At 37.4% G+C, this 15,985-nt stretch overlaps 1 protein-coding gene across 4 annotated transcripts in view; it reads left to right on the forward strand.

Annotated features, from left to right (window-relative positions):
* ZC3H13 (zinc finger CCCH-type containing 13) overlaps positions 1-15,985 on the forward strand; it is an 85,162-nt gene that overhangs the window by 6,664 nt on the left and 62,513 nt on the right. For all 4 annotated transcript variants that reach the window (XM_055124770.1, XM_055124774.1, XM_055124782.1 and 1 more), the window contains exons 2-4: positions 2,586-2,713; positions 3,026-3,135; positions 9,318-9,429. In XM_055124770.1, the coding sequence (XP_054980745.1) occupies positions 2,597-2,713; positions 3,026-3,135; positions 9,318-9,429 (339 nt within the window). In that variant the 5' untranslated portion in view covers positions 2,586-2,596. The remainder of the gene's footprint in view (positions 1-2,585; positions 2,714-3,025; positions 3,136-9,317; positions 9,430-15,985) is intronic.

The raw sequence follows: 15,985 nt of genomic DNA on the forward strand, positions 1-15,985 counted from the left end.
TTCCATTGCTGAGAATGAAGAGATATGTAGCCCCACTGCTCCAAGTACATAACTCTTTTTTTTTCCCCCTCATCCCCCTTCCCGCGCATCATAGTATGGTGGACGCCACGCCGCATTTCTCCCTGAAAATGGGAAACAACCTGGAAAGAGGGATATTTCCTCTTCTCGGCCGGCGTGGGGCTTTTGCTTAGTTCACAGTCCAGAGAGGTGGCTGCTACATTAATAACCTTCAATATTTCAACAAAAACTCACTGTTATTATTTGGAGTTCCCCCCCGCCCCAAGTCAGACCTGTTCAAAAGGAACTGTTTCACATTGCTGACAATTATAGATGTTAAGTCGCGCGGACGCGGCAGCATCCGCGCGGTTTTGGATTTCTGTATAAAGTCCAGGGAAAATTCTGCCAGAAATTGCATAGCCCACCTCACAGTCCCAGTGCATTGCTGTAAGAAGTCTCTGGAATCAAAGTCTTTAGGCGCAGAGGGTCCATTTCACTCTCAGCAGCTCCGAATTTATCTGGGCCGAGGGCGTGCTGGTTACACCCACTTCCCATGATTCCCTAGGAGCCCCAAGTGTAAAAATCAAATACCTCTGGGTTAGGAGTCTTAGAAGATGGTTCCTGCCATGTGGATGCTGCCGCCACCACCATTTTCTGTGCAGGAAGACAGGGTGGGGAGGGAAGATCCACCCCCGGGCAGTACAGAGTTGTAGCCCTGTTCACAGTCCCAGTGCATTGCTATTAGAAGCTGCGCTGGATGCCCCAATGTGTTAGGTCTCTGGAATCAAAGTCTTCAGGTGCAGAGGGTCGTGTTTTTGTGATTTTTTAAAATAATTTGTTTAGTTATAATAAAGGTAGGATAGCTTGTTCATTACTTGACCTTTGACTTTTTGACTTTATCTAGTTCTACAGTATATTTTGAAAGAAGCCCATTTTTATTTATTTATTATCTTTATCAAGGTAATTTACAATATTGTTAATGGTAGTATCTTGCATACTTCATTTCAACACCATACCCACTACCAAGGTGTACACTTCCTCCAAAATGCCCCTCCTTTTCCCCTTCTTGTCCCTCTCATCTCCCAATCGCCTTGCTAAGTTCTCTCAACAAACTTTTCAGTTCTGTTACCTTCAAGTCATTTGAAGAAACTAATTTTTATCAACATTAGTTAGTTTTTTGTTTGTTTGTTTGGGGCACACCTAGTTGTACTCAGGACTTACTACTGACCCTCGGCCAAAGGATATCTCTTGGTGGGCTTAGGGGACCACATGAGGTGCGAGGGATTGAGCCTAGGTAAGCCAAGTACAAGGCAAGTACTCTGCTATTGGAAAATACTCTTTTAAAATTGCTCTTTGGTGTTTGTAAGAGAAAAATACTTAAAATGATTATTTTTTCTCCTAAACTGGTTCTTAGAGCATAACTATAATATTGCACTTAAAACTACATAAAGCATGATTTCTGTTATCAATAAAATGCCTGATTTTATTTTCCCTATTTTTTTCTTTTAACTTTTACAGATAGCCAATTGATAGAAAGTTCTAGCACAACTCTTTCTTAAAATGTAACTATTAAATTTTGGAACAAGTTTTAAAAAATTTTTATTTTTTTAAATCTTTAAACAAATTTTTTTAATTGAAACACCATGTGAAAAGTTACAAAGCTTTCAGGCTTAAGTCTCAGTCATACAATGATGAAACACCCATCCCTTCACCAGTGTACATGTTCCACCACCAAGAACCCCAGTATACCTCCCATCCCACCCCAACTCCCCCCACCAGTGGCTGATGATTTTCACTTTACTTTCTCTTTACTTTGATTACATTCAATATTTCAACCGAAAACTCAATATTATTATTTGGAATTTTCCCTTAACAATTAGACCTGCCGAAAAGGCATCATTTGATAATTTGTTTTCCATTACTGAGAATGAAGAGCATATGAGGTTTTGGATTTCTAGTATTTTAGTAATTAAGTCTAGAGAAATTTCTGCCAGAAGTCATACAAGCTCGTACCTCTGTTTAGTGGGCCTTATAAGATGGTGGTTGCCACACCACAAGGGAAAGGAAAGGCCGAGAGAGAAAAATCCTTCCCCTCTTGGGGTGGCATGGAGCCATAGCTTAGTTCACAGTCTAGAGGCATTTCTGCAAGAAGCCGATGAGTTCCGAAAGTAGTTAGTTGGCCTCCAGGATCATGGGTGTTCAGGAACGGAGGAGCCATTCATGTGCAGCCGCTCGGGGTCACATCTAGGCGGAGTGGAATGACTTTTACAAGGAATTTAGGAATGAAATACTTTATAATGTGTTATTTGAGTTTTGTAAATATTGTGAAAACTATTGTGATTAAAATATTTTTTTACTCCGTACAAAAGGTAAAATTCTAGTTAACAGATTTCAAAGTTGTTGTAAGTTCACAAGTAATGCATGTCTTAGAAGATACCTTTTGTTTACCTCTGACTTCTTATACTTCTCTTCCCAAGGAAAACCATTATACTTTTGCAGTGTACCTATAATTTTAGCTCCTTGCAAGCTGTTAACTCAGTTACTTAAAAATGAGGAATTTTACAGTTTTGATTCTCTCTTCTGGTTAGGGTAGTACAAAATGTCAAAAATTAGAAGAAAGGTCACAGTGGAAAATACCAAGACCATATCTGATAGTACATCCCGAAGACCCAGTGTATTTGAGAGGCTTGGACCAAGCACTGGCAGTACAGCAGAGGTAAGTTGTCATAATATAGTCACACACAGTCACAGTAATACAATCCTGTCTTGAAACTGACTTGCAAAGGTAAACAGGCTCTTTCAAGAATGTTGGTTCGTAAATTTTTTCAAATGTGTTTCATGGAAATGAGTAGAGCGATTTCTTTTTCCTCCTTTACTTTGATGTTTATATTTTTTAGGAAGTTTTGTATCTCAGGATAACTGGAATGGGGGAGGGGGCTGTAATTTGTTTTAATTTTGTCTCAATAATGTATTTTTTTCCATAAATAAATATAAAATTGACATTGACATAGTAACATCTCTCTCTTAGACACAGTGTCGTAACTGGCTGAAGACTGGCAACTGTCTCTATGGAAATACATGTAGATTCGTACATGGCCCTTCACCACGTGGTAAAGGTTATAGCAGCAATTATAGAAGGTATGGGATTTGAAATTTTCATGTACCATAGGGAGGTGGGTTTTTTAATTAGTATAAGAATCAAATGCAACCATATAGTCTGTGGTGGATGCCTCTTAGTGGGAGGGTAAGATCAACATACCAAAATTAATAACTTAATTTACTTTAAGATTAACTTTAAATGTTTACTTGATTTGATAAATAAATGTATTTTACTAGATACATAGTAAATTGTTACTTCAGGCAGCAGAATTTCATGAGTTTTTTTTTTCTTGGTAAGAAATTATTTTTAACCCTCAATATTAAAATTTAGATAAGATACTGGGGGCTGGAGCGATAGCACAGCCGGTAGGGCATTTGCCTTGCACGCGGCCAACCCGGGTTCGAATCCCAGGATCCCATATGGTCCCCGTCATATGGAGCACCGTCAGGGGTGATTCCTGAGTGCATGAGCCAGGAGTGACCCCTGTGCATCGCCAGGTGTGACCCAAAAAGCAAAAAAAAACAAAACAAAACAAAACAAAAATTTAGATAAGATACAGTTTTAGCTCAAGATTGTAAAAATTTCTATTTTAATAACAAAGCACAATAATGTAAGCTCTGTAGATGAAAATTAATTTGCTAAATATCACAACTTACTAATGTAAATGAATATGTGTCGAAAAAAACGTACCTTTTTAGAATATCAATTTTGTCTTTAATAAAAAGCAGGCTAACCTCTCCTAATAAAAAAAATTTCATTTTTCTTTTATTAACGTAATTTTATTATGGTGCTTAAGGATGTGAGTTATATGATCACAGAAACAGTTTTAACTTAATTGGTAAGCAGATTATTTGCTTAGTCCTAAAATTGCTTGTGAAGATCCAACACATGCATGTTAGTGTTAAAAACTCTCAACAAAATGGAAATTGAAGGAGCTTTGTTCAGTATAGTCAAAGCCATCCACCACAAGCACACAGCAAATATTTTTCTCAATGGGGAGAAAATAAAAGCCTTCCCTCTAAGATCAGGGACAAGACAAGGTTGCCCACTCTCACCACTTCTATTCAGTATAGTACTGGAAGTTTTTGCCATAGCAATTAGGCAAGAAAAATATTGAGGGCATCCAGATAGGAAAGTAAGAGGTCGCGCTATCACTATTTGTGGATGACATGATACTAAGAAACCCCTCGGCAGAGTGATAGTACAGCGGGTAGGGCATTTGCCTTGTACACGGCCAACCTGGGTTCAATCCCCTGCATTCCATGTGGTCCCACCACCAGCACCACCAGGAGTACTTCCTGAGTGCCGAGCTAGGAGTAACCCCTGAGCATTGCCAGGTGTGACCCAAAAAGATTAAAAAAAAAAAAATAGAAACTCCTAAATACTCTACAAAAAGGCTCCTAGAAACAGTAGATTGTATAGTAAAGTAGTAGGCTACAAAATCAACACCCAAAAATCTATGGCTTTCCTATATATAAATAATGAAAGAGAAGAAAGAGATATTAAAAAAAAAAAATCCTGTGCACAGTAGTGCCTCAGAAAATCAAGTGCCTCGGAATCAGCTTAACTAGAGAGGTAAAGGACCTATACAAAGAAAATTACAAAACACTACTTCAAGAAATAAAAGAGGACACTAGGAAATGGAGACACATCCCCTGCTCATGGATCAGGAGGATTAACATTGTCAAAATGGCATTACTCCCCAAAACATTATACAGATTCAGTGTGGTCCCTATAAGAATAGCCATGACATTCTTAAAAGAAATAGCAAAACACTCTTGAAGTTCATATGGAACAATTACCCCCCACTAATAGCTAAAGCAATCCTTGGGAAATGGATGGCTGGCAGATGGGTGGCCTCTCACCTTCCCCAACTTCAAACTGTCCTACAAAGGAATAGCAGTTAAACAGCATGATATTGGAATAGGAACAGACCCGCAGACCAATGGAACAGAGTTGAATATTCTGTCACAGACTCTCAAATATATGATCATTTAATCTTTGATAAAGGAGCAAGAAATGTGAAGTGGAACAGGAAAAGCCTCTTCAACAAATGGTGCTAGGAAAACTAGACAGCTACTTAAAAAAACAGTGAACTCAGACCTCTGTCTAATGCCAGGTACAAAAGTCAGATCAAAGTGGATTAAAGGCCTTAATATCAGACCTGAATCCATAAGGTACATGGAGAAAAATGTAGGCAGAACCCTCCATGACATTGAAGCCAAAGGCATCCTTAAGTTGAAACACCACTGACCAAGCAAGTGGAAACAAACATGAACAGATGGGAGTATATTAAACTAAGAAGCTCCTGCACCACAAAAGAAATAGTGACCAAAAATAAAGAGTCCACTGGATGGGACAAATTATTTACCCAATATCCATCAGATAAGGGGTTAATAATATCCAGGATATACAAGACATTGGTAGTACAGGAAAAAAACCTCCAGCCCTATCAAAAAATGGAGAGATGAACAGAAACATCCTCAAGAAAGAATTACAGATGGCCAAAAGTCACATGAAAAATTGCTCTACATCACTAGTCATCAGGAAGATGCAAATCAAAACAACAATGAGATACTATTTTACACCACAGAGACTGGCACACATCAAAGAGAATAAGAACAACCAGTGTTGGTAGAGATGTGGGGAGAATGGGACTCTATTTCATTGTTCGTGATAATGCTGAATGGTCCAGCCCTTCTGGAAAACAATATGGACATTCCTCAAAAAACTAGAAACTGAGCTTCCATATGACCAAGCAGTACCACTTTTGGGAATATATCCTGGGGATGCAAAAAAAGCAGAGTAGAAATGACATCTGCGCCTGTATGTTCACGGTAGCATTGTCCACAATAGCCAGAATCTGGAAATAACCCAAGTGCCTGAGAACAGACAACTGGTTAAAGAAATGATGGTCATTTACACAATGGAATACTATGCAGCTGCTAGGGAAAATGAGTCATTAGATTTCCTTAGAAGTGGGTGGACATGGAGTGAAATTTGATGCCAAGTGAAATGAGTCAGAGATGCTCAGACACAGGATGACTACTCATTTGTGGAAATAAAGTAGCATAATATGAGACTAACACCCAAGGATAGTAGAGACAAGAGCCAGGAAACCTGCCTCACAAGCTGGGGAAGAAGGCAGTTGGGATAGATAAGGGATCACTAAGTCAATGATGATTGGAGGGATCTCTCAGGATGGGAGATGTGTGCTAAAAGTAGATAAAGGATAAAACATGATGGCCTTTCAGTATCTATTGCAAAACATAATACTCCAAAGAAGAGAGAATGAGAAGGAAATTGCCATAGAGTCGGGGTGGTGGGAGAGATACTGGGGCCATTGGTGGTGGAAAATGTACACTGGTAGAGGAATGGATGTTCGATCATTGTATGACTGAAACTCAGTCATGAAAGCTTTGTAACTATATCATGGTGAGTCAGAAAAAAATGAAATTAAAAAAATAATAAAATTGCTTGTGGTGCTACCAGTGTTACAGCAGAACATTAGTATTTTTATTAATTTGAATTTTTGTGTGTACAGTGTGAGCTTTGATTAAAACTTCTCATCAACCATGTAAAAAATGTTAAAGGAATTGAGTTGGTTGATCAACTTTACTTAAAATAGTTGTCAGTATTTATGTACTTCATTATCTTTTGAAAAAAGTACATAATTTAAAAAAACCTTTTTGGTAGTCAAAAATAGCTTTTTAAAAACTTTCTATTTTGGAATAATATTAATTAAGTTAATTTTTATGAATTGAGAAGGAGTCATCTTCATCCTTTATGGGTTGAGGAGGGTAAGAATAAATTTTACAAAACCAAATATTAGCAGTAACTTGCTGTATATATTTCATTTTAAATTTATCTGTGTGCTTAAAATTAATTGTCCTACATTGACACATTCATTATCTAAACTCCATAGCTTTAAAATTGTTTTCATAAAATTATTTTATAATAAATTTAGCTTTAAGAGTTGAGAGTTACCAGAATTATAGGAAATTATATTTTCTCATGTTTTGATGTCACATCAAACTACATAAATGCATAGATTACACTATTGTTTCTAGGCTAATATTTCAATGCGGTATAATGCTATTTTAATTTCTTATTAGTTTTAAATATAAAGATCTGATAGGTGGGAAAGAAATAACCTGTATTTTCCTCAACCCAGGTTTAGTTTATTATTAATCAGTATGCCACCTCATAAAATTTTAATGATTACATATTGATTGGGCTAGAGCGATAGCACAGCGGTAAGGCATTTGCCTTGCACGCAGCCGACCCGGGTTCGATTTCTCTGCCCCTCCGAGAACCTGGCAAGCTACTGAGAGTATCTCGCCTGCACGGCGAGCCTGTCATGCTACCCGTGGCGTGTTCAATATGCCAAAAACAGTAACAAGTCTCACTTGGAGACGTTACTGGTGCCCGCTGGAGCACATTGATAAGCAACAGGATGACAGTGACAATGACAGTGACATATTGATTCTTTTTTTTTTATTAGTTTATTTTTAATTAGAGAGTCATCGTGAGGGTACAGTTACAGATCCATACATCTTTGTGCTCATGTTTCCCCCATACAAAGTTCGATAACCCATCCCTTCACCAGTGCCCATTCTCCACCACCAGTAAACCCAACATCCCTCCCCCCCTCCCCAGTCCCGTCTCCCCCCACCCCACCCTGCCACTATGGCAGGGTATTCCCTTTTGTTCTCTCTCTCTGATTAGGTGTTGTGGTTTGCAATAAAGGTGTTGAGTGGCCATTGTGTTCAATCTCTAGTCTGTATTCGGCCTGCATCACCCTTCCCCCACATGACCTCCGACCACATTTTACTTGGTGGTCCCTTCCCTGAGTTACCCAGAATGAGAGACCAGCCTCCAAGCCATGGAGACAACCTCCTGGTACTTATTTCTACTATTCTTGGGCATTAGTCTTATAGTCTGTTATTCTGTATTCCACAGATGAGTGCAATCTTTCTATGTCTGTCTCTCTCTTTCTTTTTTTTTTTTTTTAAATTTATTTTATTGAATCACCATGTGGAAAGTTACAAAGTTCTCAGGCTTATGTCTCAGTTATACAATGCTCAAACACCCGTCCCTTCACCAGTGCCCATATTCCACCACCAATAAAAACAAAAACAAAACAAAAACAAAAAAAACCAGTATACATCCCACCCTTCACCCCCCCAACCCCCCCCTCGCGTGACTGATAAATTCACTTCCTTTTCTCTTTACCTTGATTACATTCCAGATTTCAACACAAAACTCACTATTGTTGTTGGAGTTTCAACACAGACTCACTATTTTTGTTGGAATTTATCCCCCAAGAATACAGCTCTATTGACAAGGAAATATTTGATAATAAGTTTTCCAGTGATGAGAATGAGGAGATAAAAAGTCGCGCGGCCGCAATAGCGGCCGCACAGTTTACAACTTCTGTATTATAGTAATTAAGTTCAGGGAGATTTAAGTTGGAAAATGAATCATTTCCCTTCCTGAAACAGCATGTAGCAAACGCTTAGTTCACAGTCTCCATACATGGTTGCAAGCGCTCGCTGGAACCCCAAGTCCTAAAGCTGTCTCTGGTTCCTGCTCGTTCCACATCCACGCGGCTGTGCCAAGGCATGGCCACCCGGGTGGAATCTCGGCCGGAGCCCGAGCTCTGGCCCCGGCTGAGACTGCCCCGGTATCCCGCGGCTGTTTCAAGTTCAAAGCACATTTTTTTCCGCGCCACAAAATTCATATCTGCTCAAAGGACCCACAAAATGTCGGACACCATGCCTTCTCCCAGAGGGGAGAGTGTCTCTCTCTTTCTGACTCATTTCACTTAGCATGATACTTTCCATGTTGATCCACTTATATGCAAACGTCATGACCTCATTTTTTCTAACAGCTGCATAGTATTCCATTGTATAGATGTACCAGAATTTCTTCAACCAGTCATCTGTTCTAGGGCACTCGGGTTTTTTCCAGATTCCGGCTATTGTAAACAGTGCTGCGGTGAACATATAAGTACATAACAGTGGCATATTGATTCTTATTAGTTGTAAATTTATATGTAACTCATGTTTTTTGTATAATAGTATTTAAACTAAGTCGTTTTTGAATTTTAGGAACTGTGATGAGAGAATTATATTGAGATGTGTGAGAGTATTTTATATTCTCAAAATGTTATATAAATCAGGTTTTTGGCATTTTGTTTTTGTTCTTTGGCTCATAGGTCACCAGAAAGACCTACCGGAGATCTTAGAGAAAGAATGAAGAACAAGCGTCAAGATGTGGATGCTGATTCCCAGAAACGAAATACAGAGGAGTCGTCCTCACCAGTTAGGGTAGGAATTAATTTATCAGAGCTAAATTAAATTTCATTAGTAGTTTGCTATGGAATCGTTGAAATATAATGACATGCATCAAACAGAATACTTTTACTGCCTTAAAAATTCTCTTGAGAGCTGAAGACATAATACAGGGTTAAGGTGTTTACCTTGCAAGTGGCCAACACTAGTTCAGTCCCTCCTGACACCACATGTGGTCCCCTGACCACCCCAAGGAGTGAGCCCTGAGCACTACTGGATGTAATCATTAAACAAACCAAAAATTCTCTTTGCCTTTTCTATCCTTCCTCTTCCCTCCATTTTTTGGTAACCACCTGTCTCTTTAATGTTGACATTTTGCCTTTTCCAGAATGTATAATTAGAATCATAGATAATGTAGTCATTTTAGATTACTTCTTTCTTTTAGTAATAGTCACTTAAAATTCTGCTTAAACTCACCTTATGGCTTTATAGCTTATATCTTTATTTTAAAATTCAGGTAATTTGGTTTGTAGCACTACATTTGAGAAATATGGTTTCAGACTTCTTCAGATGTGTGTATATTAATTATACCTACCACCAAAGTACCTATATTCTTCCACCACAGTCCAGCAAACCTCTTGTACTCTGACTCCTCTCCCCTCTGGTAAATACACTTTTGCAGTCAGAATCCAATATTTGGTTTGGTTTTGTCTGCTTTTTTTATTTTTATTTTTTTAAATAGCCCACATGTGAATTCAGATTTTTTTTTTTTCTGTTTGTCCTTTTTACTTATTTTGCTTGGTAGCTCTTTAAAAAATAAAATAAAAATGCTGAGTGTTACTCTGTTATTTGTTTATATATGGGTGGATATCTTGGTTGCTTTCAAGTTTGGGCAATTATGAGTAAAGGTGCTATGAAAACTGTGAGCAGTTTTTGCATAATATGTTTTTTAACAAATACCAAGGAATGTGATTTTAAGGTTGTACTTTCTGAGTGCATTTGTTTTTATAAGAAACTGCCTCACAAAGTTACTGTACTATATTGCATTTTCACAATGTAATAAAATCTATTACTCTGTATCTTTGCTAATTTGACTATTAATATTCTAGATTTTGGCTATTGCAGAAACTGTCTAACAGTGTTTTCTGCTCTTAATTTGCAATCCTCTGAAGTTCATTTTATTTTTTCTCTCACAAAATTGTTTCTTTTGTACTTTATCTATAAAGGCTTTAGCACAATTGGCACTACACAAGGCCAATGTCTACAAATAAAGCTAATGTGATCAATACATTGTGTGGTATCACAGATAAATTGAATAGAGAGCACAAAAATAGACCCATGCAAATACAACCAACTGATGTAAGATTTAAAAAACAAAGATGATTCTTGTTTAAAATGGAAAGATCATTTTTTTTAAAAATGGTGCTGAAATAGTTTGATAGCCATTTGATAAAAAGGGAAATCTAAATTTTTTTTTTTTTTTTTTTGCTTTTTGGGTCACACCCAGCAATGCATAGGGGTCACTCCTGGCTCTGCACTCAGGAATTACCCCTGGTGGTGCTCAGGGGACCATATGGGATGCTGAGAATCAAACCCGGGTCAGCTGCATGCAAGGCAAACGCCCTACCCGCTGTGCTATCACTCCAGCCCCTGGATTATCTTCTGTAGGGTAATGATTTAAAAAAATAGGGTCCTTTCTTGGTGATGCTTGATGTGATAGTGTTCCTAATATTTTGGTACTTAATCTAGGGGGTCAGTACTGAGGGGCTACTAGGGTCATACTTGGTGATGCTTAAGGGACCTAGTGGTCAAATTTAGCCATGACACATTCAAGGGATGTGCTTTACCACTGTGCCTCATTCTGGGCCTTGTCTTTGTGTTTGTTATTCTAATATTCTGAGTTTCCTGCCTTTTCACCTACTTTTTAGAATCAATTTGTCTGTGTCCAGAAAATAAATTTTGATTGAGGTTATATTAATGTATAAATGAAGTTAGGAAGAACTGGCTTTTAACAATACTACATCTTCCTGTCCAAAAAGGGCTTTATTGGGGCTGGAGCGATAGCACAGCGGGTAGGGCATTTGCTTTGCACGCGGCCAACCCCAATTTGATTCCCAGCATCCCATATGGCCCCCTGAGCACCACCAGGAGTAATTTCTGAGTGCAGAGCCAGGAGTAACCTCAACCTCATTACTGGATATGACCCAAAAAGCAAAAATAAAGGGGGGGCTTTATTCTGTTTTGGTTTGCTCACTCAGTTTTACACCTTTTGTTGTTGGACCATCCTGGTGGTGTTCTGTGGGCTAGGTTCATTCTACATGGTACTTTGGGGCCATTAACACCACTGTAGTGACGAACATACTACTTACATGCTTCACTACTTGAACTATTTCCTCATCCCTCTAATTTCACTCTTGTAGGAAAGTGACTGGCTTTTGTATGTTAATCTTTTGTCCCCAAACCTTGCTGTTACTTCTTATTTCCTAGACTTGTTAATTCGTTTAGAATTTCTAAAGATAAAGCATCTTATATACAAGGTCAGTTTTTCCTTCTCTGCATACCTTTTGTTTTCTTTTCCCTTCCTTCCTTCCTTCCTTCCTTCCTTCCTTCCTTCCTTCCTTCCTTCCTTCCTTCCTTCCTTCCTTCCTTCCTTCCTTCCTTCCTTCCTTCCTTCCTTCCTTTCTTCCTTCCTTCCTTCCTTCCTTCCTTCTTATTTTTATTACATTAGCTAGTATTTCCAGTATGGTGGTGATTTCAGTGTGAGTAAATATCCTGACCTTGAAATTTTGAAACTCATTTCAGTACTGCATTAGCTATATACTAATGTGTTCTCTCACAAGAGGAGGTTAATTTAATTATCACATCTCACTAAAGCCTGGAGAAGATGACAGTGGTGGAATGTTTATGAATCATCAATGTTAATGAATAATCACTGTATAAGGTATGTAGGTTCTCTTAGGACTGGTATAAGTGTCACTAGGGAGAGCTTTAGTAGATAGTTCAAATACATTCAGATACATCTTGTGGAAAAGTATTAGATTGTTGTCATTGAAGAGGTCAAAAATAGTTTTAATAAAGATACTCTGGAAAGGTTTAAGGAAGAGGTGAAAAAGAATTTTCTAACAATTAGAATTGTTTGAAATGGATGTGAATGTCTGCTACTTTACTTTGAAGAACTATCTGTAGAGACATTGAGAACTTTTTTTCTTCTGGAATTCTTTTAAAAGGAGGACTTCCATAACTATTAGATATTTAATAAAAATTCTTTTTCATGCTGTTAAAAATTTATATTTTTTATTCTTCATAAAGACATATACATTTAATTCTAATTACTAAGGGAGCTGTTATAGTAGTGGTACAGACTTTTATAGTAGTCTGTAAAAGCTGTTATAATTTGGTGTTTCTGCTTCAGAACTTCTTTTTATGCAATATTTTACTATGCAAATGTCCCTCATTATTTAAAAGTCACTGTCACTGTCATCCTGTTGCTCATCAATTTGTTCGAGCGGGCACCAGTAACGTCTCTCATTGAGAGACTTATTGTTACTGTTTTTGGCATATCTAATACACACGGGTAGCTTGCCAGGCTCTGCCGTGCGGGCTCGATACTCTCGGTAGCTTGCCGGGCTCTCCGATAGGGGCGGAGGAATTGAACACGGGTTGGCCGCGTGAAAGGCGAAAGCCCAACTGCTGTGCTACAATTCATAATGAATATAAACTATCCTTGTATATAATGCCTAAGATACAAAGATGAAGTAGTAATAAAGCATAAGCATTTTAAAGTGAACATTTTTAATATTTATTTGTGATAGGTAAGAAGCTTCTAAAAACATTTTCCAAAGTTAGACATAGATTTATTTGGTAACAAAAGTTGACCTTTACTACAAACTTACTGTGGATTTTACCCACCAATGAATTCGTGTTTTGTTTTAGAAATAATGGTATGTTTGATCACAGGTTATTTCTACAAACCTTACTGGTGCTGTTTCTTAGTTTGCTTAGAGATTCAAAAAAATCTGAATTCTATGATTCTCTCTTTCTCTCTTTCTCTCCCTCCCTTCCCTCTGTCCTCCCCCCCACCCCCCCACTCCTCTCTCCCCTGGTGGGACTCCAGGAACCAAATGCGGCTCTAGGGATTAAACCTGGGTTAGCCTCTTGCAAGACAAATGAGCTTTACTCACTGTTCTATCTTGCCTGCGCCTGATACTAGATCTTATCACAAGGGCACTGATTTAAATATTGTTATGTTTTAGCAAATATATCAAGATGTTCATGTTCCAGGATGACTAATCTGGAATCAAATGACTGGACTTACAAGTAGTATGTTTTCATTTAAGAAAATTTAGATGGCATGCCATTCTGTTCTAAAATACAGGAAGGTAAGGTGGCAGTCTATTTGTTATACATGACAAGTAATACCAGACCTTACTTAAACATAAAAAGAGAAAGGAAGAAATAACTACATGACATATAGGAATGACTTGTGTTGAAATCGAGAAAATGAGAAAATGTGACATTTTAAAAATAACCTTAAGTGTTATCACAATAACTTCCTATAATAAGATCCGAGTCAGGATAGTGTGAAAACATTAGAAAGGAAATGTGTCTCCTTCCTTCCCACTTCTCTTCCCCCTCACCTAAAGCAATAGCCCTTTTATTTCTTTATTTTGGGGCATGCACACCTGGTGGGGCTTTGAGTTTACTCCTGGCTCTGTCCTTAGTGTTCTCTCCTGGCTCAGGAGACCTTATAGCATGCCAGAGATCAAACTCAGATTGGCCACGTGGAAGGCAAATGCCCTACTCACTGTAATATCTCTCCAACCCCAGAAAATGTATCTTCAGACCTGAAATAACAAAACATACTGAAGCCCGTATTTAGCATCTAAGCATCTAGTAATTTTTAATAGAAATTTTATGTGTTCTCCGAGGGTAGATTCAGAGTCATGTTGAAAAATAAGAGCTAAAATTTTCTTATTGTTCATATTTAGGATAAGTATTAAATATTCACATAAACTTGGTGAAATTGAGATTAACATTTCTGATTCTAAAGTGTACTGTTAGAAATATGCAGATAATTTATTTTTTCAGTACCAGCACTACTGCTGTTAACATTTTTCAACTAAATTGTAGTTGGATACTGCATGGCACTTCAGCTGGAACACACAGCTTATTTATTTATTTATTTAAAAAAATTTTATTAGTGAATCACTGTAAATTATAGTTACAAGTTTATGTACTTTCATGTTTGCATTTCAGTCATATGGTGATCGTTTACCCATCCCTCTACCAGTGCCCATTCTCCTCCACTAATGTTCCCAGTATTCCTCCCACCACCCCCACCCCATCCCCCACCACCCCACCCTGTCTGTGTGGCAGGGCATTCCCTTTTGTCTCTCCTTTTGGGTGTTGTAGTTTGCAATAGAGGTACTGAGTGGCCATCATGGAACACACAGTTTATTATTTTTTTTCATTTGAAGGTACAAAACTTGATTTTTAATTTAGTACGTACTAGCTTCTTAGTGGGTTTAATCAGTAAGAACTTTCAAAGCTGTGTGGGATATAGAATAGTTCTTCATTAGTGTTCTGTTGAATGTTTCTTAAGTATAAGAATACATTCTTCTTTCTTTTGTGATACATAAATGGCAAGTTCTCTTTTTTGTCTGTTTGATAACTTTTAAATGATTTTTGTCAATTTCAGTTATCTTACCAGCAACCATTGTATCACAAACTGATTTCCTATCTAATTATGTCATATAATAGATATCTTTAGAGAACACTTCAAAGAGGAAATAATCTGTTTTAAGTAGCCATATTTTATGTCTGGTAATAACCAAAAAGAAATTTCAGCAATTAATTGTTCTTGTATGTTAGTATCTTTCATAGTCAAGTTTTAGAATGCAAATAAAAGATGCCAGGATGTGAAGTAACAGTGTATGTCATGTATGCTATGAGTTAGTTAATTTCGTTACTGTGGTTTACAATGTTTATCTTGTTTAATAAAATATTTAGTTAAGCTTATAAGTTGCAGTTTCTGGGACTTCCCTGCAAAAAAAGTTTATAAGCTGAATACTGTTGTCCTATTTTGTCTATAGGCTACTGTTAAACATGAAATACATTTTAGCTTCAATACAAGAACAAAGTTTCTAAACGTATTTGCTATTATTTTTGTTTAACCAAAATAGGGGATAATTTCTTTTCTTATAAAAGCATTTTTCTACATAATTATTTTTTTATTGCCCCTGTGTTGAGAATCAACAGGAGCCTACCAGTGAGCCAAGTCCCTGGCTCCATAAGGATTAAATGAATTTGTACTTATTTTTAAGTGTGTTGGAAAAATGCTGTTAGTGACTAACAAGACTTAGATTACCAATTATAATTGAGAGCCTACTGTGAATGGTATAGCCCTTTTGGGGTCATTTTCAATATAATCAAATTCTTTTTTGTATTTTATCCTTTTTTTTACCATCTTCTGTGATTTTCACCTAGAATCTTGGTATGCCATGGATAGTTGAGTTCTTAAGTATTAGATTTATGTTATATATTTTTAAGGTTAATTCTTTACTTTTACTCAATGACTGTCCTTTAGTATATA

Source organism: Sorex araneus, chromosome 1, assembly GCF_027595985.1.
Source record: "Sorex araneus isolate mSorAra2 chromosome 1, mSorAra2.pri, whole genome shotgun sequence".
Classification (NCBI taxonomy): domain Eukaryota; kingdom Metazoa; phylum Chordata; class Mammalia; order Eulipotyphla; family Soricidae; genus Sorex; species Sorex araneus.